Source organism: Pollachius pollachius (assembly GCF_949987615.1).
Source record: "Pollachius pollachius genome assembly, chromosome: 11".
NCBI lineage: Eukaryota > Metazoa > Chordata > Actinopteri > Gadiformes > Gadidae > Pollachius > Pollachius pollachius.
In genome coordinates this window covers 24106854-24133988 of record NC_136944.1, presented here as the reverse complement: position 1 = coordinate 24133988, position 27135 = coordinate 24106854, and the positions used below count along the sequence as shown (strand labels likewise).

At 54.4% G+C, this 27135-nt stretch overlaps 3 protein-coding genes across 4 annotated transcripts in view; all 3 read left to right on the top strand.

Annotated features, from left to right (window-relative positions):
- The first annotated feature begins 335 nt into the window (after positions 1-335).
- On the top strand, positions 336-4473 carry actb2 (actin, beta 2). Its single transcript, XM_079746477.1, has 6 exons — positions 336-435; positions 1671-1800; positions 1966-2205; positions 2584-3022; positions 3392-3573; positions 3654-4473. Exons 2-6 carry the CDS (start codon positions 1678-1680, stop codon positions 3795-3797), a joined length of 1128 nt encoding a protein of 375 aa, XP_079602603.1. The 5' UTR covers positions 336-435; positions 1671-1677; the 3' UTR covers positions 3798-4473.
- A 6163-nt stretch (positions 4474-10636) lies between these two features.
- LOC307082779 (trinucleotide repeat-containing gene 18 protein-like) lies at positions 10637-26229 on the top strand. Of its 2 annotated transcripts, none has more exons than XM_079746473.1 (5): positions 10637-10774; positions 12389-12723; positions 21201-21338; positions 25375-25479; positions 25562-26229. In XM_079746473.1, exons 2-5 carry the CDS (start codon positions 12516-12518, stop codon positions 26101-26103), a joined length of 993 nt encoding a protein of 330 aa, XP_079602599.1. In that variant the 5' UTR covers positions 10637-10774; positions 12389-12515; the 3' UTR covers positions 26104-26229. The 2 variants fall into 2 exon arrangements, with proteins under 2 accessions (XP_079602599.1, XP_079602600.1); XM_079746474.1 differs by lacking the exon at positions 10637-10774 and adding an exon at positions 11074-11916.
- A 215-nt stretch (positions 26230-26444) lies between these two features.
- tnrc18 (trinucleotide repeat containing 18) overlaps positions 26445-27135 on the top strand; it is a gene marked incomplete at its 5' end in the record, with an annotated part of 30755 nt that continues 30064 nt past the window's right edge. The window contains 2 exons of the mRNA XM_079746212.1: positions 26445-26603; positions 26733-27132. Of these exons, the coding sequence (XP_079602338.1) occupies positions 26445-26603; positions 26733-27132 (559 nt within the window). The remainder of the gene's footprint in view (positions 26604-26732; positions 27133-27135) is intronic.

The following is a 27135-nucleotide window of genomic DNA, read 5'->3' as shown; positions in this document are numbered from 1 at the left end:
TTTTAATAGTATTTATTAATCCGTGGCTCATTATATATAGCAAGGAGACACTTTACTAGCGCAACTAACATCAATCCCTACCCTTTTCACATCTTTTCTTCCGCTATGTCTCGCTGTTTGTGTGTGTCCGTGTGTGTCTCTCACTCACACACACACACACACACACACACACACACACAGTCACGCAAACACACGCAGGCGCGAGCTGGTATTGCAGCAGTGTGCACGAGACGCGCCCGAGAGAATGACGCTGGACCAATCAGAAGGCGCAAATCCGAAAGTTTACCTTTTATGGCTCGAGCCGGGCATCTGACGGTGTATAAAAAGCCGGTGCCCACGGAGCCGCCTCACTCTGAGCGCCGTCACACGCAACTTGTGCGGGATATCATTTGCCTGAAACCAGTTTCCATAAAGCGAAAACTCCCCCACCCAAAGGTAAGCTTAAGACTTGTTATTGAACGTTTACATTTAAATAGTCGTGTCTACTAATGCGTTAATGTCGGGATTGGCTTTTTGCGTTTAGTGCTTTAAAGTGACAGATACCGGGAGAGTCTTTTGTCTTTTTTGGGTTAACAGTTATGCATGTTTAATGTTTTATTTAGTATTTAATTAAACATCCTGAACTGGTGAAGGATTTAAAAAAGACCAGTACTGCTGCTTCTGTGTCTGGAAAAACCGGTGTGACGTTAGTGATTAAGAACGTCTCCTCATGCATAATTAGAGCCGTTCTAATGATCTGCAGTCGGCTCTCTGTGGAGGATTACGGGTGTGAGGCATTGGATGTGACGGTGTTCGGGTGGAGGTTTGGGGTTCGAGTCCTGCTGCCGGTCCTTTGTGGTCCCTGCAGCGGGGTGTGACCTACTTAGCCTGCTAGCCTGCATGCTAACTCATCAGGCTCAGCCGGGAAGGGGCGCTGGTTGAAATCCGAAACCTCCTCCGAGGATTAACCACCTCGGACCGAGGCTCAACGGGTCCTCAGTCAAACACTACCCGAGGCTTGAATAAACGGCTGGGTTGAATTAATAAGTGACTTATGAACGCACATTATGGTCTGTACGCCCTGCCCAGCTTCCACGTTGGAAAAGGCGCGCTAGGCCCGAGGAGGCTCAAGGCGTGGCCCAGGAAACAGTCAGAGGCTGGGGGCTATGACGTCAAGCTCATCAAGTGTTCCTCAATCAATGTTGAACATCTGCAGTTTACCTTAAGCTGTGCGCGAGGTCGTGTAAGACGCCTTTTAAATGAAGTCATGACAGAGGGCGAGGTCTCCGTATATGGCGCAGTGGGATTGTAAGAATCAAGAGAAAACTGCTAAAACAGGCGCAGATCGGCTGTTGGGAGGGGCGGGGGAAGCCGAAAACGGGTAATTTGAGGGAGTGGTCGCCAGGGCCCGAAATGTCGAACGTTTCTTTTTCGCGCAAGCCTGCTGGCCTGGCCGCGCGCCACGCCGCCGCTCGCCGCAAAGCTGCTCAGACCAAACCATTCCCTTATATGGTAATAACAGAATGCAGCGCCACTTCCTTTGTCTGGGCATAGGAATGCGTGGCTCTAGCACCGCGAAGTGGCCAAGTGGTGTACTGCAACCAGAATACCAGGAAGTGATGCGTCATAGGGGCGCTGTTCGGCAGTGTGACTTACTCATGATCTTTTTCCTTTTTCTTCCTTTTCTGCAGTTCAGCCATGGAAGATGAAATCGCCGCACTGGTTGTTGACAACGGATCCGGTATGTGCAAAGCCGGGTTTGCTGGGGATGATGCCCCCCGCGCAGTGTTCCCCTCCATCGTGGGACGCCCCAGACATCAGGTGAGCCCCCCCCGGAGTCTGGGAGTACATCAGTGTGAATTTAACTAATCGTAGAAAGCGGGTGTTTGACAACCGCACACTTTGGGCTAAATATGAGGACAGAAGTACACTGCTATGGGACCTGCCCCCCCCCCCACCCGCCTAACAACCCCCCCTCTCTCTCAGGGCGTGATGGTCGGCATGGGCCAGAAGGACAGCTACGTTGGTGACGAGGCTCAGAGCAAGAGAGGTATCCTGACCCTGAAGTACCCCATCGAGCACGGCATCGTGACCAACTGGGACGACATGGAGAAGATCTGGCATCACACCTTCTACAACGAGCTGAGAGTGGCCCCTGAGGAGCACCCCGTCCTGCTCACTGAGGCCCCCCTGAACCCCAAAGCCAACAGGGAGAAGATGACCCAGGTACGCCCCCCCACTGCCCCACACCTGCTCCTAGAAGCTGTTCCAACCTGTTCTTCTCTTTACATTCCTCTGGTTTCCTCACCTCTCCCCAGGACCTCTGCTCTATACGATGATCTTTCCTTGGATAACGAAAGGTCTTTCCCCCTGTGTGCCTTACCTGCACTGTGGCCATTAATGTAGCGTGGGAGTGGAGCGCTGACCAGAGATCAGTGACTCGTTTTAACTGCTGACTTAATGCACAGTGTGAAGGAATGCTGGGAGTTTCTGCACCTTTACTAACGCCTCAACAACGCTCACTACTGCATGCACTGAGTGCGGTGCCACCGTGCATGAGTCCGCCCCGCCCTGCGTGATGTGAACCCTCTCCTCTCTCCACAGATCATGTTCGAGACCTTCAACACCCCCGCCATGTACGTGGCCATCCAGGCGGTGCTGTCCCTGTACGCCTCTGGCCGTACCACCGGAATCGTCATGGACTCCGGGGATGGTGTGACCCACACCGTGCCCATCTACGAGGGGTACGCTCTGCCCCACGCCATCCTCCGTCTGGACTTGGCCGGCCGAGACCTCACAGACTACCTCATGAAGATCCTCACCGAGCGCGGCTACTCCTTCACCACCACCGCTGAGAGGGAAATCGTGCGTGACATCAAGGAGAAGCTGTGCTACGTGGCCCTGGACTTCGAGCAGGAGATGAGCACCGCGGCCTCCTCCTCCTCCCTGGAGAAGAGCTACGAGCTCCCCGACGGGCAGGTCATCACCATCGGAAACGAGAGGTTCCGCTGCCCAGAGGCGCTGTTCCAGCCCTCCTTCCTCGGTGAGTGAGCCCCCAGTCTCCTGACTCTGACCCCCTCCCCCAGTCTCCTGACTCTGACCCCCCCAGTCTCCTGACTCTGACCCCCCCAGTCTCCTGACTCTGACCCCCTCCCCCCAGTCTCCTGACTCTGACTCCCCCAGTCTCCTGACTCTGACCCCCCCAGTCTCCTGACTCTGACTCCCCCAGTCTCCTGACTCTGACCCCCCCAGTCTCCTGACTCTGACCCCCTCCCCCCAGTCTCCTGACTCTGACTCCCCCAGTCTCCTGACTCTGACCCCCCCAGTCTCCTGACTCTGACCCCCTCCCCCAGTCTCCTGACTCTGACCCCCTCCCCCAGTCTCCTGACTCTGACCCCCCCTCTGCCCACAGGTATGGAGTCTTGCGGTATCCACGAGACCACCTACAACAGCATCATGAAGTGCGACGTGGACATCCGTAAGGACCTGTACGCCAACACCGTGCTGTCCGGAGGCACCACCATGTACCCCGGCATCGCCGACCGCATGCAGAAGGAGATCACCTCCCTGGCCCCCAGCACCATGAAGATCAAGGTGAGGCTGGGTCCAGTCTGCTCATGAAGCTCTGTGCCTCTTAACGAGCTTGTACCTAACGTGTTGTCGTCTCTCCGCAGATCATTGCCCCACCAGAGCGTAAATACTCTGTGTGGATCGGAGGCTCCATCCTGGCCTCCCTGTCCACCTTCCAGCAGATGTGGATCAGCAAGCAGGAGTACGACGAGTCCGGCCCTTCCATCGTCCACCGCAAATGCTTCTAAACAGACTGTTCCTCTCTCCCCTCCCCCACCCCTCCGACCAAACGGCCAACGACTTCAGCTCTGCGCGAACCATCCACACATCCATTCTCACCGCTCAGGCGCAGAGCCCGACGACCAGCTCATTGGCATGGCTTCAGTTATTTTTGGCGCTTGACTCAGGATATTAAAAAAAAAAAAAAAAAACTGGAACGGTGAAGTGAAGTGACGGTAATGTTTTTTGGCTAGTTTTAAAAATAAACACCCCAAGGTTTTACAGTTGCATCTGAGGACTTTAAAAAAAAAAATGTACATTTTGTTTTTTTCTTTGAGTCATTCCAAATGTTTGTTAACTGCGTTGTTCAGACACATTATTCCAAATGTTAACTGCATTGTTCAGACACGTATTTGCCTCTGTGAAGGCTGCCCAGTGGTCGGCTGATACTCTAACACGGTTCTAGTATCGCTTGTATGTAAATTATGTCTGGGTTTTTTGTACTTTCAGCCTTAAAGATATCTTGGTCCTGTTTAATTTCTTTTTGTTATGCAAAGCCCTCAGACACTTCTTTCCTCTCGGGGGCTCATCTCTGGGCGGTTGGGCGAGGGGTCTCTACGTGCTGGGGTAACATGGGGTCCTGACTGGTCAACCTGTACACTGACTAAAACAATCCCAATAAAGTGCACACGCGTTCCGACATGACTCCGCCTCTTGTCCTCCTTAATGAAGAGCGTTAATCACCGGTTAGGGATGGCTAGTATCCCACTGAACATAATGAGCTTTAATACAGAACTAAGGTTAGATTGTGAATACATGACTTAGGTCTTACCTACGGTCCCAGTGTCCTCTTGCTGTGGGCAAGTATTACTACCAGTACTTTGCTTCAGGCCATAAACTTGGGCAGTACTTGGCTTCAGGTGTAACTAGGGTAGTACTCAGCTTAAGGTAGTATAACAAGGGCAGTACTTGGTTTGAGGTAGTATAACTAGGGTAGTATTCAGCCTAAAGTAGTATAACTAGGACAGTACTTGGCTTCAGGTAGTATAACTAGGCAGTACTTGGCTTAAAATTAATACTTGGGAATTATGAAATCATAAAATCATAATTCCCAAAACCATTCTATGCTATTCCTCCTGCACATGGATGTAAGTACGGTTTTGATTGTAAATAAAGGATTGGTATAAATATTGAAAAGGCTAACTGGAGAACTTCCCTTCTCTAGGCCGGACCATGAGTGTTTACGTGTCGATGGACATTGTCCTCGCTACCCGCCCAGGGAGGTCATCCCAGCCCTGCGGTCCTTAACGTTTCCTCTTTAATGGCTAATGAGTTTTTCTTGCGCTTTGGGGGCTAGGGTTAGGGCTGTTATAACTATGTACTGTAAAGCCCTTTGAGACTGAAGGGCTCTATGAATGTAATGGACTAGATCCGGAGCGTAGGAGTCACTCATTTTTGGACGACGTTGAAGAAATATGTTGACGCTTAGCATCGTGTAGCATCTTCTCCTGGCTATCTTGGTAATATACGGGAAATGGGTTAACCTGTTATTGATATCGTTTCTTTCTTCCGACAAATGGACTTATTGTAAGTCGCTCTGGATAAAAGCGCCTGCTAAACGCCCTGGTTGTAAATATACAGATAGTCCAGCGCCTGCAATAGCTAGATGGACGTGGATTTTCACAGCTTTCATGTGTGTTCATTTAAGCATCTTAATGTGATCAAACATTTAAATCATCTTATCCAGCCCTACGGCCTCGATACAGGCCTCATCGGATTTATATTGATCTGTCTCGAGGACTTCTTCAAAAAACAGTGGATAAAAAGGTTGAATGATATATATAATAACGTTTTACATCAAGATGCTAATCTAGATAATGACTTTAGAATAGGTATATTTTGGATTAATTATCTAGATACAAAATTGAAATGTTCTATTTTAAAATGGTCTCTCTTCGTGGAGACGTGCAGTTACCTGGTCAGGACAACAGGGGGCGCCGCCAGCCTTTTTTTCTATAGCTTTTAAACATGACCATATCGCATTCGGTTTATGTTTAAAATGAGTGCTTTCAGTATTATGCTATTTAATTGAATTGTAGTTCAAACGGACTCCAAACTATAAATATCACTGGGGCTACACATACGCAATTAAGTGGCTCAATGGATGCTGTCATTTTAGGAATGGAGTTTTTCATCTTCAAAGTCGAGTCAATAGATTTATGAAGCCCATTTAAAAACCACCAGGGTGGACCAAAGGAGAGACGGGGTGGAGCAGGTCATTACAATGACCTGCTGATGTGGGCACTGAGATAGCAAACAAGAGTAGATAGAGCCATGGGAATAAAGGACGGATGGTCTGACCGGAAATGCGGGTCTACCTCTGTTGACGTTAACACGACCGTTTCTGTGCAGTAGTGCCACAAACCCATTGGGGTCGGCATGTCTAGGTGGACTTTAAAATGAAAAGGATGATAAATAAAAGAATGAGTGTGTGCTAGCCTGCGTGCGTGAATCTGTCCGCGTGCGCAGCGTGCATTTGATGCGTCTGCTGGTGTAATTGCATGAATGCGGAAGCAGATTTACATAAACAGGGCCTTATATGTATTTGATGTCTGCCGCTAAGGCGTTTTAGCCGAAGAGCGATTCCGCTGACGTAGCCTCCCTCTTCTATGATATCCTTATTTTACTGCCGTGCTAGCAGAACCATCTGATCTGCGTGTGTGTGTGTGTGTGTGTGTGTGTGTGCGCGCGCGCGTGTGGTCGTGTATAGGATCATATTTTTGCATGCCTAGTTGAGTAAGCGTCACAGTGAATTCCTGAGCTTGCATGCGACTCATTTAGAGAATAGCTATTTGTCATTTGGACCGTTTATGTGTGTGTCCGCGCAGTGGGACCCCCGGGCCGGCTGCTAGTCCCCCAGTTTGATCAGTGAACTGCTCTTAAAGGGGAGGGCTAGGGGTCGGGTCCTACTCTGCGCCCCGAGGTTTACCACCAGAACAAGTCCTGAAGTGTAACTTTTGTACAAAGTAATGCAACTCTGCCCAAGGGGTTTCGTCTGCAGTTCACGTCTCCCCCACCAGAGGGAGGTGCTGCGTTACATGTGACTTCACGGCACATAAACTAGGTGAAAGGCAAAAAGAAGGTTACCGCTGCTGACAGAATGGGGCCTTCAGAGGATAGATCACATTTTCTATGTCACATAGCGCAATATAATTTACCCATAGGCCACTGCAATGCAGTCCTGTAACGGCGACTAAAATAGTCGTTCCGGATTGTGAGCCTGTGCCTCCCATGTAACAGGATAACGAGGTCGTTCAACTCGGTGTTTTACATAACAAAGACGGTCCACCACACAGGTGTAGTGTGTTCAGAGCCCAGAGGAGGGAGGACGGCCTGTCAGAGGACCCGAGGTGTGGAGGCGCCCCGGGTGTTCAGTGTCTCCGGTGTTGTGGTTTGAATGGTCTTGACACAATGCCAATACACCGCCCCTCCCTTCGCCCATATTTATTACCCTAACCAACCACAGCCCCGCACCGCCCTTCCCATCTCGCCTCTCAGCGCGTCTGCAGATTGCTTGGCAGATGGTTCCTGCATCATGTCGCCCAAACGCAGCGGTGAACCTCCACCATATTTGTCTCCAGTAATCTCGCCTTCACGTCCTCTGATATCTAAACCTGGGGGGTGGGGGGGACATGCGCGTTTTTACGAACAATGCATTTGCGTATGTGCACGCAGACACAACCGAACGGTCTGTTGAGGCTAACAGCGGTCTGTGGATGTGCTTAGTATGTTGTGGTAGCGGGGGCGGGGGTTATGAGGACACCCGGGGTTGGGGGGATACAGGCCCCCTCCTTGTCCACGACTGAAACCCAGATCAAGCGAAGCCAGTGGCCCGCTGTACAGCGAGACGTGCGTTCAGGACAATACAGCACATCGCACCTATCGGCATATATTGTTAGTTGTCACCGTTTTATTCCTTCTCCAAATGTTTAAGAGGTGTGTTTGTACTGATGTCAGGACACCGTGTCCCCCCCCCAGGAGGAGAGCGGGTGTGTAAGGCTGTCAGTCATCACAGTGGCAAGTTTATTACATCTGGGAGGGGAGGATTTGTGTACTGTGTGTGAGTCTGCGTGTATGTGTGTGAGAGAGGCTACTGGCATTTTTTATATGAATATTTGACACTGTAATTAACCTTCCCCGCGAGCGATCCAAGCATGCATCGCGTTGCTGCATTGCAGCAGCGTCCCGCGGTCCGCGCCGGAATGCTGAGATAAGGATTGATGGACGACCCGACCCCTGGGGCCGCGAATAAAGCACGGTGGGTGTGTCCATCTCTCTTACGCCTATCTGCCGTGCGTGTGCGTGTGCGTGTGTGTGTGTGTTTAATGATGAGTGTTATGGGTTATATATAACAGCCTTCTCCTGCATGAGGTCATAGCTTTGCCTTGAAGACACCTCGCCTCGTAAGTCCCCCTCTGCTTTTCTAGTCAGCAGAATTAAGGTTTGAGCACATCTTACGGCTGTGAGGCCCGACGAACACATCCTTCAAATATACTGACATATGGTTATTATATACAATTACACGTCGTTGCTGTTTGGAGTAGGTGATAAAGTGGTTAAAAAACTCAATTATAAAAATGGTGATTATGACCACAAGAGATTGCTGGCGGTTATTCTATGGTCATGTAAAGATGGGTTAGAGAGATGGATCCTGCGAAGAACCCGTTGTTGTTTAGACCTCTGAGACATTGCATCTCCCGCTTTAAGGAGGGGATATCAAACCTATACCTTGTCTTTGACTTTCATTTTGACCTATTTTATTTTATGCAAACGACCGGTAGGTCTGTAATTTAGGCCACGAAAACACGACCGGATGAAAAGTAGCCAATTGCAATCTGATCCACCAAGTTTATTTATATGTATTATATATGTTCTTAGAGTATATGTTCCTCTGTAAACCATCAATATAAATTTAGTCTTATAAACAAGACAAAAGCCTTACACTAGACACTAAACATGAGTTCTTAACGCAAAAACGATGACCAAAGATTAGATTAATACTTTATTAGGCCTACACTATAGCCTTGTTTTAAGTTATAAAACAATTAAAACAGTACAATTATATTCTGCATCTTAAAACCCAAATGTTTTGTTGGTAAACAATAGTACTATATTTAATGACGATAGAAAGAATAAAAATAATTAAGAGCAAACCTAGAAATAGCACCATAAAATAAATAAAAAAAAACTAAAAACACCCACCTCAGGGACAGCGATGCATAAAGGATTAAAAATAATAATAATCAAAAATCAAAAAAGAAAGCGTAGTTGGATCCGAAAAACGATCTGGATCTCAAGACCCGGGCTGGACTCCGCGAACAAAGCCGGCTCCCCGGGACCCCGGACGGCCTGGGACGGAGCTCCTCCAGTCGAGTCCAGCCCGGTCCCGTCGGTGGGGAGAGCACCAGGAGACGGGGGGGAGAGAACCAGGAGACGGGGGGGAGAGAACCAGGAGACGGGGGGAGAGCACCAGGAGACGGGGGGGGAGAGCACCAGGTGACGGGGGGGGGGGGGGGGGGGGGGGGGGAAGATCACCAGGAGACGGTCAGCAGGCTGCGGCCGCCATTGTCTGTCAGCGCAATAGTTGAGTCCGCGGAGCTATAGTAAAACAACAACAACCACTACGACTGTACGTTGTCTCTATCGCGTCGTGGTCCCGAATGAACGCGCCGGGCTCGGCGGTGTTGTGGGTCCCGCCTCGGCTCGGAGCGGTGCTTCTTCGGATGAGTTCTCGTTTCTTTCCCCGTCGCTCTTACTCCATCGCGCCCTACTAATGGGCGCCCTGAAACCGACCAAGAGGAAGATGGGGAAGGGAGGGCTGGTCGCGGGGAGTTTGAAACCGCCTCCTATTTTTTTTATCAACATATTTGCCACTAGATTGTGGAGCGGTTCACTCCAAACGAAACACGTTGATTCGCATCATAAATAAACCGGTATATGACCCGCCGCTGAGCGTAGTAGTAAACACGGGGTGGGACGGTTGTACCGCCATCGTGCTTCCCCCCCGTCCCGTCGGAGGCCGACCCCCACCCCGTCCTGCGGGGCTGAATGAGTCCACTTTAGTTCTTTCTGATGCTAATCCGTGTCCCACTCAGACACAGTATACATTATGCACGACAACAGTCGGCCTACCTCGGCCATTGTACCGAGAGATCGGGAGATTGGAGTACTGTTTACAAAGAGCAAGTGGTGAAGACGGTGCGGTCGGTATGTCGTCATCAGCTCATGCATATCTTTATGCACATAATGCGACCACCTGGTGTAACGTGGGTGTTTAAGAAATTAGCGTTGTAGCTGTGAGGTTGGTCGAACGAATCCGCAACTAACCGCAGGGGCCACCGTACTATCAGGGGAAACGAGTCAACGTGTACTAGTCTCGTATTCTGTGTGTGTGTGTGTGTGTGTGTGTGTGTGTGTGTGTGTGTGTGTGTGTGTGTGTGTGTGTGTGTGTGTGTGTGTTGCTCTTGCGAAAGTCCATGGATGATTCTCTGCGTGAATCGCCTCATCTGCGTGCTGTCGCCAGTGCGCATCTATTTTAACCCGCGTGGCGGTGGGGAGTCGCCTTGAAACCGCCACCCCCTCTAAAATTCCCACTGCTTGTTTTGATCGCTCGGTCCTGAAGGAAGAGGGGACCTTGAAACGGCTCAGCCCCCTCGGACCCTAATTGGTTTTATAGAACTGGCGAGAAGCCAAAATGTTTACATCGCGTTGAAGGACACTTCGGGCAGCCAATCAGAGGTGCCGCTGCTGAGCGTGTCGGGGGGGGTGGGCGGGCCTTGTAAAACAATGCTCGCTTCATTGCTGAGGAGTTTACCGACGCGAGAGGGGCGCTCTCCCCCCGCAGTTACCTCCGGACAGCCCGTAATGGACTGCCCCACTCCGGTCACCAGCCGCTCGGATTTTGAGAACCATTGCCATATTTTCCAGCTCAGAGTTTCCCATTCACGTAAGGAGCGGACATGTTCCTTCTCACTCGGTGTTTTAAAATGCGATTTCCGACGAATTTACAAATATGACATCGTTATAGAAAAGGCTCGTGTCCTAAAACACCAGAGCGCCCGATCATTTCTCTAACCCGGGCAGGAGTGCTGGCCGCTGAACCCGTCCAGACCCGTTCCCGGCGCTCCTCTACGAGGAAGTTCTGCCGCCTCGCGTGGAACCGTGAAAAGTTTGAAACGTGGCTCTTCCTCCGCGCACCGCTCTGGTGCTGCGCCTCATGGCTCGCGACTCCTGAACATCAAAGCCCTCCGCGGAACGGTCCAGGGCGCGAGGGGAGCGGTAGTTTTTCGGGAACGTTTTGGGTTTTAGTTGAACGCGGTTCCCCACAAGCCCTTCTTCTTCTTCCGCCCAGCCCGGGAGTCACGAGCCGCAGAGGGGATCAGTTGGCTTGCGGAGGGGATCTGTCGGCTCGCGGAGGGGATCTGTTGGCTCGCGGGTCTATCAGACTTTCTTTTTTCATTTCTGAAGCGACTCAGAAACATGTTAGTGTAATGTTACTGACCTTCCATGGATCTTATTTAAACTCGCTAGCTGTTTAAACGCTATTCGGTTTAGCACAATAGAAACGGAAATTACGAATATAGTGTATTTTCCCCGTTTTTCCGGTTTAGTTTTTAACTGTCCGACACGCCGAGAGGAACCTAAAAGTGCTCAGTGTTAAATTGGCGCATTGAAAACAACTGCTCAGCTGAACGATATATGGTTCCAGAAAACCTTATATTTTCCCTCATGTGGTTCTTAATAACATCTAACCCCAGAGAGGTTACAGTAAGGAAGGTGAATACATTCTAGTCTTTAACAGCCCTCTGTTCGGGGCTTGGTTTCTCTCCCGGGTAGCTCCAGGTCCAACACCTGGTCTTCGGTCCGCTCCCCGGGCCACAGCGCCCCGCTCCCCGGGCCACAGCGCCTCGCCGACCGCTGCCTGGTGACGCAGCCCCGAGACGCGTTTTATTTTTAACTCGTTTGAAATTTATATTTGATGCTCCTCCGGTATTTATGATGGATTGGTTTACATCGGGAGGCGGTCGCTCTGAATGTCTGCTTTACGACTTAAAACAACAGCTGGACTAATTAAAGACGGTACAAGGGGTTTGTACACCTTTTTAGTTTAATATCAGCCTTTAAGTTTAATGTCAACATTTTCTCCAAGGTGCATGAGGTAATTTAGTGGTTCCTGGTCGTCGTCCCCGGTGTGAGGGCTGCCCGGTGAACTGAGGCTCCGGAGCGGGCTCTGGCTCGCTGACGAGGTGGTGTTGGCATGTCGGTGGTCCGCTAAACATTAACCTCAGTGCTTATCAAAACCGTGGAAACAACCGAACGACTCAAAATACCTCGTCATCGGTCGACTTCGCACCGTCAGAGCGACCGTAAATACCCTATTTAGTTTAAAAGTGTTTTTCTTAACTGCGTCATCGCTCGACCAGACTACCGATCGCTCGTCTATTTCACCCCGATCTCGGAGCCGTTCTCCGGTTCTGTTATTTAATCTCATCGCTAAACCAACAACATCCAGGCCGGAATGAGGTAGTGTGTCAAACGGTTTTCCTCTTGTGTTTTATAGGTCAGCAGGATGGCTGAGAAGGATCCAGTATCGCCTGGAAAGCTAAAGACAATATTATAGCAAAAATCTTTTTTTTTCGGAATATCCGAAGGGACTATTTCTTCCCCCTTTCCCCCTGCTGTGGATAATGGATGGCCGAGATTTTGGACCTCCCCGATCCGTCCATGTTCCTCCTCCGCTGCTGGCGGGACTCGCTATGGAGGCTCAGCGGCTCGGAGCCGCAGCAGCGGCCGGGCGGATCGCTCCCTCGCCCGGGCATTTGGGCACGAGCCATCCGCCGCCTTTACACTCCGGGAAATTCATGCCATCGCCTCTAAACATTCATCCCCACCACAGTAAGTGTTTGATCCCGATGTACTCCAGCGCTTTGTACAAACACATTGATGGTCTAAAAACGACAACCGCAAAAAAATGTAAATAAGGCGGTCACTGTGATAAAACTGTTTGGTTTTCATGGGTGTCGATGCACTGTTTATTTTTTATTTTATTTTATTTTTTTATAAACCTTGGAGAGAATCGGCTTCTGTGGTTTATTTAAAAAAAAAAACAACTTTTGATGATCATCGATGTTTTCCTCTGCAGCAGTACTAAAAAGAAGTGTGTGTGTACTATTTTAGTTGAGCTTCGCCCACAAGCGTGGTTCATTTGGCAAATGGTGATCATGCTTTTGCAGCATTTGTACAGTTCTTAGTGTGTGTGTGTGTGTGTGTGTGTGTGTGTGTGTGTGTGTGTGTGTGTGTGTGTGTGTGTGTGTGTGTGTGTGAGAGATTCTGTCTGCTTGAATTTCGGATCCCAGTGGTGCATGATTTGATCTGTGGTCTGATAAGTAGATGGTTGTGTCTGATTCTCTGGACCAGTTTAGCTCATCACAGCCATGCTCCGATGGTGTGTGTGTGTGTGTGTGTGTATGTGTGTGCTCGGATCGTCTGTGTGCTCTGCTGGTGTGTGTGTGTGTGTGTATGTGCTCTCTGTTGGTTTGTGTGTATGTGCTCTCTGTTGGTTTGTGTGTATGTGCTCTCTGTTGGTTTGTGTGTGTGTGCTCTGACGGTGTGTGTGTGTGTGTGTGTGTGCTCTCATGGTCTGTGTGTTTGTGTGTGTGTGTGTGTGTGTGTGTGTGTTTGTGTGTGTTCTCTGTTGGTTTGTGTGTTCTCTCTTATGGTTTGTGTGTTCTCTCTCATGGTCTGTGTGTGTGTGTGTTTGTGTGTGCTCTCTTATGGTTTGTGTGTTCTCTCTCATGGTGTGTGTGTTCTCTCTCATGGTGTGTGTGTTCTCTCTTATGGTTTGTGTGTTCTCTCTTATGGTGTGTGTGTTCTCTCTTATGGTTTGTGTGTTCTCTCTCATGGTGTGTGTGTTCTCTCTCATGGTGTGTGTGTTCTCTCTCATGGTGTGTGTGTTCTCTCTTATGGTTTGTGTGTTCTCTCTTATGGTTTGTGTGTTCTCTCTCATGGTGTGTGTGTTCTCTCTTATGGTTTGTGTGTTCTCTCTCATGGTGTGTGTGTGTGTGTGTGTGTGTTCTCTCTCATGGTGTGTGTGTGGGGGCATGGAGCTCTGGATTCAGTGTATTAATGTGATCTATGGGAATGGGTCTTAAACATTCAGGAGTTCCAAAGTGAGGCCTATAGGAAGGTTCAGCTCGCCCTGAGGCTCCTCCCCTTAACGACCCCCTCAGACTTCTGTCCTCTTGGTCCCTCTCCATGTCGGCATCACGTCGCCGTCAGCATCCCCCAAACAACCCCCCCCCACCCCCCCCCCCCCCCCCGGGGGTTTCCACGCAGGCTGCGCTTCAGCTGGGAAACATCCACAGCGGAGAGAGGAGGGCTCCGCTGTTTACACACAAGCAAAGGTGTGTGAGTGTGTGTGTGTGTCCTCTCATGGCTGCGTGTGAAGAGTTTTGCCGTGTGGCTCAAGGGCCTAGGCGGTGGAACCAACACCTGTCCAGGGGCGCTGGCCTGCAGTGGGTCCTCCCGCCCCCACAGTGACCTTCTCTCTCCAGAGGAACACGATGCCGGTCATTTAGCTTTATGGCCCTCCTCCGTATTGAATCCCCATCACATTAAGCGGCTGGCATTGGGCTCCGTTTCCTGTAATAACACCCCCCCCCCCACACACACACACACACACACACACACACACACACACACACACACACACACACACACACACACACACACACACACACACACACACACACACACACACACACACACACATAATTGCAACACAATTTCAAACCTATATGGCGCATCAAATTTAATTGTGCCAAACCACACCGATAAAGACCGTCGGCTAGTTGGACTTCCATGGGAGCGGCGTTGCCCGGCGACAGCGGTGTCTGTTAGGCGTTGCCGTGGTGATGGACATCAGAGCACCCTGGTGATTCACGCAAAGCACTGTGTGTGTTGTTTAGGACGACCTCTGACCTCTGTGGGTCCTGCTCCTCCAGTCAAGTGGGATCACATTAAACGACAAATTAAAGAAACCCATTGGAAACAGAAAGGGTCTGGGCAGGGAAGACCCATGGGGCTGTGTCTCCCTAATCTCATTGGTCCGCCAGTCCTGTCGGTCTGTCTCTCCCTAATCCCTTTGGTCCGCCAGTCCTGTCGGTCTGTCTCTCCCTAATCCCATTGGTCCGTCAGTCCTGTCGGTCTGTCTCTCCCTAATCCCATTGGTCCGCCAGTCCTGTCCGTCTGTCTCTCCCTAATCCCATTGGTCCTCCAGTCCTGTCCGTCTGCTTGTGCTCATGCTAGTGGATGTTGTCATGCCGGAGGAGAGCAGTCCATTAGCGGCGCGCCCCAGACTGGTGTTGTTATTGTTTTTCCGAGTGCTCTGAGTCATCGGGCCGCGTCCCAACACAACGCAGCCTGCCCAGGGCCAGTGTTTACAGACGGAGAGCGGCTTTAAAAGGGCCCTCTCTGTCAGTTGGAGCGGCCCCCATGTGTTCCCTCTCCCAGCCCCCCTCTGGGGAGACGCAGAGGAAGGCTCTGGAATGGACGATGAGAACACTGAGCGGGTCCCACTGTCATGGTTGCCCATAAGGTTTGATTAATGGACTGTTTGAGGTTTGATTGATGGACTGTTTGAGGTTTGATTGATGGACTGTTTGACTCCCTAACTTGTGCATCCTACTAAGTCCCACTGTAAGACATGTGGAGGATGAGGTTAGTGTCGTGGACAGCGCCCACACTAGTGCTCAGCAGCCTCCATGTTTATGAGGGTAAAGTGGTGCTTTGGGACCAAGTCCCATCACGGCAACTATCACCAACACTATCTATGAAACGGCAAATTCCCTCAACTCTTGTTGCCATGGTGATGGTGTGTTCCAGATTCCTCGGACGCCAGCCTTCCGAGTCGGAAGTCGGGAAATCTCCCAGCTTTCTTGCGGCATTTCTCTGAGGCAGGCCCCCTTTTCAACTTCCCTTCTCGGTATTCTGAGAGTAGACCGAGAGCAGAAATGGCTGCGCACGTGAAGAGATTTATTTTCTTTGTATTTGTACCACGTAGGTCATTTTAATGTTGATTTTAAATGCTCGTACACACTTGATTACATTGCTACTTTATTCCGGTCCCCAATTTATGCATTGCATGGTCTTGCTGTGCGTGCAATACAATGTCAAGTTGTGTTGTTTGTTTTCGGGCTGGTTTGCTAAAGAGGCTAATGTAGCTAACAATAAACAAACGACTAGCCAATATCATGACACGATCACAAAGTCTGGATCACACCATTACACCCAAACACCAAGGGCTGTTTCCCTGTCTTTGGATGGAACGCATTTTAGACACGGAAACAAAATCTTAAAGCATTCCTGTTTGCCAGGTTTCTATTCCAGGAGGGAAGCGTAGGAGTTTACTGGGAGAGAGGGGGGGGAGAGGGGGTGAGGAGGGTGAGGGGGAGGAGGGGAGGGGGAGAGGGGGTGAGGGAGAGAGGGGAGAGGGGGAGGGGAGGGGGAGAGGGGGTGAGGGAGAGAGGGGAGAGGAGGAGGGTGAGGGGGAGGAGGGGAGAGGAGGGGGAGAGGGGGTGAGGAGGGTGAGGGGGAGAGGGGGTGAGGAGGGGAGAGGGGGTGAGGAGGGTGAGGGGGAGAGGGGGAGAGGAGGGGAGAGGGGGAGAGGAGGGTGAGGAGGGGAGGAGGGTGAGGGAGAGAGGGGAGAGGGGGAGAGGAGGGTGAGGGGGAGAGGAGGGTGAGGAGGAGAGGGGGTGAGGGAGAGAGGGGTGAGGAGGGGAGGAGGGTGAGGGAGAGGGGGAGAGAGGGGAGAGGGGGAGAGGAGGGTGAGGAGGAGAGAGGGGTGAGGGGGAGAGGAGGGAGAGAGGGGAGAGGGGGAGAGGGGGAGAGGGGGAGAGGAGGGTGAGGAGGAGAGGGGGTGAGGGAGAGGAGGGTGAGGAGGGGAGAGGGGGTGAGGAGGGGGGGGGGAGCAGCCAGGTGTTTGTTTGAGGCGCTCTGGCAAAAAGAGTCGACCAACGGAGCGAGCAGCGGGAGTTGGTGGGCAGGAGAAACTGTCCGTCTGGAAGGAGCTCAGTTACGCCGCGGGCTGAGGCGTCAGGAGGGAGAGCAGCATGTGGCCCACAGCGTTGTGGCGCCGCGACATGTGACTGTACTTAAGTGCATTTCTGTAAAGAAGGCCCCCCCGAGACGGGGGATCCCAGACCCCCGTCCGGACCCTGATGGGGTGGCGGCGTGTGACCGCTCCTCCGGCGTCCGCACGGAGCCGCGTCCAGATCTCCCCGCGCCAGGGCTGAAGGGGGGCTCACACGCTCTCCACCCCCCACCCTCTGCCTCTCACTCATTTGTCTCCAGGATTGTTTATGTGTTTGACTGTTTTGTGTTTGCGTGTGTTCGTGCCCGTGTTAGTGTGTGTGTGCGTGCATTAAGGCACGGCCGCGTCATCCCTTCAGATGGATTGAATGCTTGGGGAGGGAAACGTTCTCCTTAGGAGGAAGCACAAAGGCTGGCTGCGCTGCTCCAATACAGCTGTCAGGGGGAGACAAACGTCCCGCAGCCACGCACACACACACACACCTGTCAGGCCGAGACGGACGTGTGTGTGGAGGGAAGGGCCGGTGCATGGCGCGACACGCTGGAACACACGGCTACTGTAGCGCCGTGTGTCCCCCCCCCCAACGCTGCGTTACAATTATCATTTCTCTGCTGAATAATCGAGACCCCTGCGGGACCCCTGCCGAGACCAACCGCTTTGAAGTCCGTCAGAGAACAGAGGCGAGGGAACGGGGTCAGGGGGGGGGTCTGAAACATGGTCTGCAGGACTCGGCTGGAGAGAAGCCCAGCCGGTCGGGAGTGTGTTCTTCAGAAGGGCTTCAGGGCTGTAGGGGAACCTGACCATGAAACAGGAACCACTGAAGACGACTTTGTTGGTTCAGCCCTTCCTGGTTGAGTTGCAGTCAATACAGTGAATGACCTATTGATTAGTTACCTTCAGGTGTGTGTGTGTCTGTCCTCATGTCAACGTCATGGCAGGAGCGCTCTGCTGTTGGCTCCCTGGGGGGGGGGGAGATAGACGAATCTGGAGTGGATGTGCTCAGAACAAGCGCACGGGCATTTACACTCCGTTCCACCGAGCTTTTTGAATTTTGGAAGTCAGACATTTCCATTTCAGACTGCAGTAATTCCCAGTGGGACCAGTACCCACTGGTAGCCTGTACTGGTTTTTGTGTGTGTAGCCTGTACTGGTTTGTGTGTGTGTGTGTGTGTGTGTGTGTGTGTGTGTGTGTGTAGCCTGTACTGGTTTGTGTGTGTGTAGCCTGTGCTGGTTTGTGTGTGTGTAGCCTGTACTGGTTTGTGTGTGTGTGTGTGTGTAGCCTGTACTGGTTTGTGTGTGTGTGTGTAGCCTGTACTGGTTTGTGTGTGTGTAGCCTGTACTGGTTTGTGTGTGTGTGTGTGTGTGTGTAGCCTGTACTGGTTTGTGTGTGTGTAGCCTGTACTTGTTTGGTGCTGGCCCCTCCCTCCCAGGGCTCGCGGCGCGGTCGTTCTGGGAGGACGGACCGCAGAGTTATGTCTCTTGGCATCTCCCCTCCCCAACATGGCCGCCGGGCGGGGTGCTGAAGTGGGGGCCAAACAGCATGTGGGAGGGGAAGAAGAGCTGGGTAAGGGAGGGGGAGAAAGGAAAAGAGGGGGTGGGGTTGTGGTTAGAGGGAGTAATGAGAGAGTGATTTGAAAAACGTTTTCGGAAAGAAAAAAAAAGTTTCCCTAGTTTTAGCTGAGCTTCTGTTTTGGAGGTTTTCTTTTCCTGAAATGAGTAGTGAAGTGTGTGTGTGTGTGTCTCGATTGATCTGTCTAGCGTGGGGGGAGTGCACTAAGGTGCACTTTGGAGAGAGAGAGAGAGAGAGAGAGAGGGGGAGAGACCCTGGTGTTTAGCCTGAAGGGGGAACGCACACAAACACACACACAACCTAGCATCAATCATTCAGAAATGGATTATGCGGGCGGGATCTGGGGAGACAACGCTCTCCTCCCACTGAACCAGACATACATTACGGGGATCAGACGGCGGCGGATCTGTTCACACGTCTGAGGAAGAGCTGCTCTCACCGGCCGGCAGCGCCGAGAGCAGCACCGCTCTGCTCCACAGCGCCGAGAGCAGCGCCGAGAGCAGCACCGCTCTGCTCTACAGCTCTGTAGAGCAGCACCGCTCTGCTCTACAGCTCTGTAGAGCAGCGCAGAGAGCAGCACCGCTCTGCTCTACAGCTCTGTAGAGCAGCGCAGAGAGCAGCGCTGAGAGCAGCACCGCTCTGCTCCACAGCGCCGAGAGCAGAGCGTTGCTGCTCTACAGAGCTGTAGAGCAGAGCGCCTGCCTGTTACCCGCTCTACGCTGATATGGTGCGTATGAGGTACATTCTTGCGGTGGGCTGACCGGTCGCCGTGGGAACAAAGAGAACTCAAACGAGGAGGCGGGCCTCTGGCGGTCGGACCCGTCAGACGGGTTAGCCTGGGGGCTGAGCCGGTGCTGCTGTGTACAGTACAGTACTCGGCTTGCCCAGCTCCTCCAGCAAGACCAAAGAAAACTTGTTTTAAGGTTTGCAGCATTTTTTCATGTCCGTGTGGATGTGGGGTTTCCTCCCTCAGTGAACGTGTGTGTGTGTGTGTGTGTGTGTGTGTGTGTGTGTGTGTGTGTGTGTGTGTGTGTGTGTGTGTGTGTGTGTGTGTGTGTGTGTGTGTGTGTGTGTGTGTGTGTGTGTGTGTGTGTGTGTGTGTGTTAAATTCCAAGTACTGCTGCCTGACACTGATGTAGACACACAGAGAGGAACACGCACACATGGACACACACACACACAGAGACTTTCATAACTCAAATGGCCTGGGTGTGCAAGGTTCCGCCTATACACTATTTTCAGGGCAGAGAATAAAGGTGTGTGTGTGTGTGACTCCTCTCTGTGACTAATTGAAAGCTGGCTTGCGTATTGATTCAGACTGGTAAGCACGGACTGTGCCTTTAATGTACTGATTTAGATGCACGGGAATGTTGGTGAGCAAGCCATGTCTCACAGGACACGCGGTTAAACTACCTCGGTGTAGTGATGCCGTTCAGGTCGGGTCGCTCTATTGCCCTCAGTGGGGGAGGACTAATGTTGGGTTAGTCCACCTTTCTCTCACTGTAGGGGGGTGGTGGCTTGGCCCAAAGTGCATTATTTATTAATAAACATTTATTATATATGTTTAGAACTGAATAATGCACATTGGTCCTGCCCCTTTTTTAAACAGTGAATTAAAGATGAGAAGGAGGAGGGCGAGGCTGGGGGCGAGGAGGAGGAGGAAGGATAACATAGCGCTGGGTACCGCCCCTGTACCCCCCAAACGATAACATAGGGCTGGGTACTGCCCCTGTACCCCCCAAACGATAACATAGGGCTGGGTACTGCCCCTGTACCCCCCAAACGATAACATAGGGCTGGGTACCCCCCCCCCCCCCGTAATGGTAACATAGGGCTTGGTGCCCCCCCCCCCGTAAGGGTAACATAGGGCTTGGTGCCCCCCCCCCGTAACGGTAACATAGAGCTGGGTACCCCCCCCCCCCCCCGTAAGGGTAACATAGGGCTGGGACCCCCCCTGTAGCCCCCAAACGATTCAATAACATCTCTCGGTGAATGTGCTCTAACCCAGAGGGCCGTGGGTCGTAGCTCGCTCACCTCCCCGTCCCCCTCCTACCTGCTCTAATAAACATCCAGAGGGCCAGGCCTGTCGCCGGGACAACGGGCGCAGGGGGCCGACTGGTCCGTGGGGAGAACCAGAGGCCTGGCGATGAGAAGGGCAGCAGCCAGCCAGGGGTTTGGTTGCTCATTCGTGCTGTTGGAGGGTTTCAGTCTGGTCGGACGATGTGAGTCAGTGTCTCCTCGTGATTGCATTGTTATCGTTTGAGGATGGTTTCTGATTCGCTGTTCACCTCAGGGCTCATTACAGACAAACTGGGGGAGGAATGTCTGCCATGTGTGTGTGCGTGCGTGCGTGCGTGCGTGCGTGCGTGCGTGCTGGTGTTAGTTATAGTATATATTTCTTCCAGTGGTCATTAGAAGAAAGTGATGGCAGAAAATAAATCTGGAACCATGAGAGGAACATGCTCCGTGTGCAGGGCGTTGATACAGCTCAATATCTATGTGTGCGTGTGCGTGCGCTCCCTCACAATTGAACTGTCAGGACCAATCGGTTCTGTCGACACACACACATAGCTCTAGAGTTAGCGCCTAGCTCTGCAGTTAGCGCCTAGCTCTGCAGTTAGCTCTGCAGTTAGCGCCTAGCTCTGCTGTTAGCTCTGCAGTTAGCGCCTGGCAGATGATTGAGCGTCCGGCGGTTCTTCTTGTGGTCTCCAGGCGATGTGTTCCCGGGGTCCGGCCCCTTCCTGTCCGGGTATTCGGCCGCCTCCCACCTGACCTCTGACCCCGCATACAGAGCAGCCAATCCCAGCAGCCTGCAGATGGCCCAGCTGTGGGCCTCGCACGGCCACGAAGGTACACACACACACACACACACACACACACACACACACACACACACACACACACACACACACACACACACACACACACACACACACACACACACACACACACCCCTGCTCTACATCGGCAGAAGCCCTGGTCGCTCTAGGACACACTCCCATTGGTCTGGCGGGCGGCTGCTCCCTGGGCCCCCCCATCACTCCACCACTGGGGGGGGCCTACTTCTGTCTCCTGGAGGCCCCCGCTCCTCCCGGCCGTGTGCTAGATACGCTCCGCAGCCGGGCCCGTCCCGCGGCCCCGGGAGCCCCGCTGTCGTCCCTCATCCTCCCCTCCTCTTCCTCATCCTCCCCTCCTCTCCCTCATCCTCCCCTCCTCTCCCTCATCCTCCCCTCCTCTCCCTCATCCTCCCCTCCTCTTCCCCTCCTCTTCCTCATCCTCCCCTCCTCTTCCTCATCCTCCCCTCCTCTCCCTCATCCTCCCCTCCTCTCCCTCATCCTCCCCTCCTCTCCCTCATCCTCCCCTCCTCTTCCCCTCCTCTTCCTCATCCTCCCCTCCTCTCCCTCATCCTCCCCTCCTCTCCCTCATCCTCCCCTCCTCTTCCTCATCCTCCCCTCCTCTCCCTCATCCTCCCCTCCTCTCCCTCATCCTCCCCTCCTCTCCCTCATCCTCCCCTCCTCTTCCCCTCCTCTTCCTCATCCTCCCCTCCTCTTCCTCATCCTCCCCTCCTCTCCCTCATCCTCCCCTCCTCTCCCTCATCCTCCCCTCCTCTCCCTCATCCTCCCCTCCTCTTCCCCTCCTCTTCCTCATCCTCCCCTCCTCTCCCTCATCCTCCCCTCCTCTCCCTCATCCTCCCCTCCTCTCCCTCATCCTCCCCTCCTCTTCCTCATCCTCCCCTCCTCTTCCTCATCCTCCCCTCCTCTTCCTCATCCTCCCCTCCTCTCCCTCATCCTCCCCTCCTCCGCGCTCTCCATCGACGGCTCAGAGTCGCGGTCCCCTGATCTGTCTGTCTGTCTGTCTGTCTGTCTGTGTTTCTTTCTTCTGCTCTCTCTCTATCTCTCCCTCTGTGTGTGTGGCTCTCTCTCTCTCACGCTGTTTGGCCTTGACCTATCTGGCCCTTCTACTCTGTCCCACAGCATCCTGTGTGTGTGTGTGTGTGTGTGTGTGTGTGTGTGTGTGTGTGTGTGTGTGTGTGTGTTATTGTTCGCTGTCCTTCATGGTTCCTCCCTCAGCTCCGCAGGAGCTGACCGGCTCTACTCCCTCCTAATCCCCTCGCCTCCTCCCCTCGCCTCCTCCCCTCGCCTCCTCCCCTGTGCCTCCTCCCCTCGCCTCCTCCCCTGTGCCTCCTCCCCTCGCCTCCTCCGGTGTTACTGTGGTGTGTTACTGTGGTGTGTTACTGCAGTGGGTCACTGTGGTGTGTTACTGTGGTGTGTTACTGCAGTGGGTCACTGTGGTGTGTTACTGCAGTGGGTCACTGTGGTGTGTTACTGCAGTGGGTCACTGTGGTGTGTTACTGTGGTGTGTTACTGTGGTGTGTTACTGCAGTGGGTCACTGTGGTGTGTTACTGCAGTGGGTCACTGTGGTGTGTTACTGCAGTGGGTCACTGTGGTGTGTTACTGCAGTGGGTCACTGTGGTGTGTTACTGTGGTGTGTTACTGTGGTGTGTTACTGCAGTGGGTCACTGTGGTGTGTTACTGCAGTGGGTCACTGTGGTGTGTTACTGCAGTGGGTCACTGTGGTGTGTTACTGCAGTGGGTCACTGTGGTGTGTTACTGCAGTGGGTCACTGTGGTGTGTTACTGCAGTGGGTCACTGTGGTGTGTTACTGCAGTGGGTCACTGTGGTGTGTTACTGCAGTGGGTCACTGTGGTGTCGTTACTGCAGTGGGTCACTGTGGTGTGTTACTGCAGTGGGTCACTGTGGTGTGTTACTGCAGTGGGTCACTGTGGTGTGTTACTGCAGTGGGTCACTGTGGTGTGTTACTGCAGTGGGTCACTGTGGTGTGTTACTGCAGTGGGTCACTGTGGTGTGTTACTGCAGTGGGTCACTGTGGTGTGTTACTGTGGTGTGTTACTGTGGTGTGTTGCTGCAGTGGGTCACTGTGGTGTGTTACTGCGTTGTGTTACTATGTTGTGTGACTGCGTGGTGACAGTGTACGGCCGGGTCGCTGTGTGATGCTGCGTCTCGGTGGTTAAACTGATCTTTAAGAGTTGCTGAGTTTGAGATGCGTCGTGTTGATGAAGCTGTGCTGAGTCTCGCTGCCAAAGGTTTATCGTGCATTAATTAAATTGGCTGATATTTAATATCTTTGCAAGGTCATAACAAACTCTGAGATAACGAGAGAAGGACTCATAAACCGCCATCTAAACGAAAATAAATCAGCTCATTTACCACAAAAAGCTGTTTTTCAAAACCGGCGGCCAGAAGAGCCAGTGATGTCATCGTACCCCCCCCCAGAGCCAGTGATGTCATCGTACCCCCCCCTAGAGCCAGTGATGTCATCGTACCCCCCCCCCAGAGCCAGTGATGTCATCGTACCCCCCCCTAGAGCCAGTGATGTCATCGTACCCCCCCCCCCAGAGCCAGTGATGTCATCGTACCCCCCCCTAGAGCCAGTGATGTCATCGTACCCCCCCCCTAGAGCCAGTGATGTCATCGTACCCCCCCCCCTAGAGCCAGTGATGTCATCATACCCCCCCCTAGAGCCAGTGATGTCATCGTACCCCCCCCTAGAGCCAGTGATGTCATCGTACCCCCCCCTAGAGCCAGTGATGTCATCATACCCCCCCCTAGAGCCAGTGATGTCATCGTACCCCCCCCCCTAGAGCCAGTGATGTCATCGTACCCCCCCCTAGAGCCAGTGATGTCATCGTACCCCCCCCCAGAGCCAGTGATGTCATCGTACCCCCCCCCCCAGAGCCAGTGATGTCATCGTACCCCCCCCCAGAGCCAGTGATGTCATCGTACCCCCCCCCTAGAGCCAGTGATGTCATCGTACCCCCCCCCCTAGAGCCAGTGATGTCATCGTACCCCCCCCCCTAGAGCCAGTGATGTCATCATACCCCCCCCCTAGAGCCAGTGATGTCATCGTACCCCCCCCTAGAGCCAGTGATGTCATCGTACCCCCCCCCTAGAGCCAGTGATGTCATCGTACCCCCCCCCAGAGCCAGTGATGTCATCGTACCCCCCCCCCTAGAGCCAGTGATGTCATCGTACCCCCCCCACCCCCTAGGGCCAGTGATGTCATCGTACCCCCCCCTAGAGCCAGTGATGTCATCGTACCCCCCCCCCCTAGAGCCAGTGATGTCATCGTACCCCCCCCCCCCAGAGCCAGTGATGTCATCGTACCCCCCCCCCCCCCCAGAGCCAGTGATGTCATCGTACCCCCCCCCCCCCCAGAGCCAGTGATGTCAAGCCGCTGAACCCTGTAGGCTGAGCCCCCCCCCCGTGGTGTGTTCTCTGTGCTTCCAGCCCCCCGGTCACCCCCCTCCCAGCCTCCTCGTTGGGGGGTGCAGGGAGCGGGAATGTCACGCCTGCTTCTTGTTCCTGGCGCCGGGACGCGCCCCCCCCCCCAGTCTATATAAAGACCTCTCTGGGAGGAGCGGCTGGCCCCGGGGGAGGTTGTTCTGGTGGGCCCCCCCTCGGGCCCCGGGGAGAGGTTGTTCTGGTGGGCCCCCCCCTCGGGCCCCGGGGAGAGGTTGTTCTGGTGGGCCCCCCCCCCGGGCCCCAGGGAGAGGTTGTTCTGGTGGGCCCCGGGCCCCCGGGGAGAGGTTGTTCTGGTGGGCCCCCCCCCGGGGAGAGGTTGTTCTGGTGGGCCCCCCCCCGGGCCCCGGGGAGAGGTTGTTCTGGTGGCCCCCCCCCCCGGGCCCCGGGGAGAGGTTGTTCTGGTGGGCCCCCCCCGGGGGAAGTTGTTCTGGTGGGCCCCGGGCCCCGGGGAGAGGTTGTTCTGGTGGGCCCCGGGCCCCCGGGGGGAGGTTGTTCTGGTGGGGGGGGGGGCTCTGGGCCTGGTGTCTGGCCCCTCGGCTCACAGCCTGCTGTCCCCCCCCAGGCTTCTCCGCTCTGCCCAGCAGCCTGTACCCCAGCCACTACCTGTCCCTGGGACACCTGGACACCCCCGCCCTGACGCAGCACCCCCTCTACGACTCGCACAAAGGTCAGTACCCCCCCCGCCCCCCCCCCCCCCCCATCGCCATGGAGACCTGCTCTTATCCAGGTGTGTCTTGTGTTCGTTGCAGAGGGCTTCTACCTGCCGTCCTCCCTCAGCCAATCAGCGCTCCTCCCTCCCCCCGGCACCACGCCCCCCCAGCGGACCCCCCGGGACGGGGGCCGCGACCGGCCGTACCGGGAGAGAGAGGGGGGGCTGAAGGAGGGGCCGTACAGCGTGGTGGACCTGACCCAGGACAGCAGGGGGGGGGCGGGGGCAGAGCTGGCCCTCCCACCCGCACAGCGCCTCGTCGCCGGGGGAGACGCCCCGCCCCCCCCTCCCACCACGCCCTGTACCCGGGCTCCGAGGGGGGGCGGGGGGAGGGCGGGGTCCGGCCGCAGCACGGCGGCCCCGCCCCCAGCCCCCCGAGGCCCCTCCCCCCCGCACACACTCAGACTCACGCGCACACGGACAGAGACCGGACGAGGAGGGCGGAGCCCGGGGCGCTGCCCGCCCCCTATGGCGCGCCCCCCCCTCTCCAGCCCTCCTCCCCCTCCTCCCCCTCCAGGGGCGGGCCTCTCTCCCTGGCCTACGCCCCCGCAGCACGGGAGCCAACCAGAGAGCAGCGAGTGACCGCGCCCACTTACGTGCCTTCAGTGGAAGTTTATGATGAGCGGGCGGGGCCGATCCAGATCGCCTCCCAGGCCCGGGACAACAGACACAGGGAACGGGAGGGGGACAACAGACACAGGGAACGGGAACGGGAGGGGGACAACAGACACAGGGAACGGGAACGGGAGGGGGACAACAGACACAGGGAACGGGAACGGGAGGGGGACAACAGACACAGGGAACGGGAACGGGAGGGGGACAACAGACACAGGGAACGGGAGGGGGACAGGGAACGGGAGAGGGAGAGGGACAGGGAACGAGAGAGGGACAGGGAGGGCTCCAGGTTCCCTGACAGGGGCCAGATGGATCCCCCCCGTCTCCCCCTGGGCAGGGAGGCCTCCAGTCCCAGGGAGGAGGGCTCGGTGATCCGCTCCAACGGGACCTTGGCCAAACGGGGGCCGGACCCCCCCTTTGGGCTCGGCGGACAGTCGGGCTTCGGATCGGAGAGCGGTCGTGACACGGCCAAACACGCGCTGCGCCTGGGCCTGGAGCAGCAGCAACGCCTGGAACAACAACAGCAGCAACGCCTGGAACAACAACAGCAGCAGCGCCTGGAACAACAACAACAACAGCGCCTGGGCCTGGAACAGCAGCAACGCCTGGAACAACATCAACAACAGCGCCTGGAGCAGCAACAGCGCCTGGGCCTGGAACAGCAGCAACGCCTGGAACAACATCAACAACAGCGCCTGGGCCTGGAACAGAATTTGAGCCTGGAACAACAGCACCGCTTGGGCCTGGAGCAGCAGCAACGCCTGGGCCTGGAGCAGCAACAGCGCCTGGGCCTGGAACAGTGCCTGGAGCAGCACCAACGCCTGGAACAGCAGCAGCGTCTGGGCCTGGAAGAACAACAGCAGCGCCTAGAACAGCAACAGCGCCTGGGCCTGGAGCAACGCCTGGAACAGCAGCAGCGCCTGGGCCTGGAGCAACGCCTGGAACAGCAACAACGCCTGGGCCTGGAGCAACGCCTGGAACAGCAACAACGCCTGGGCC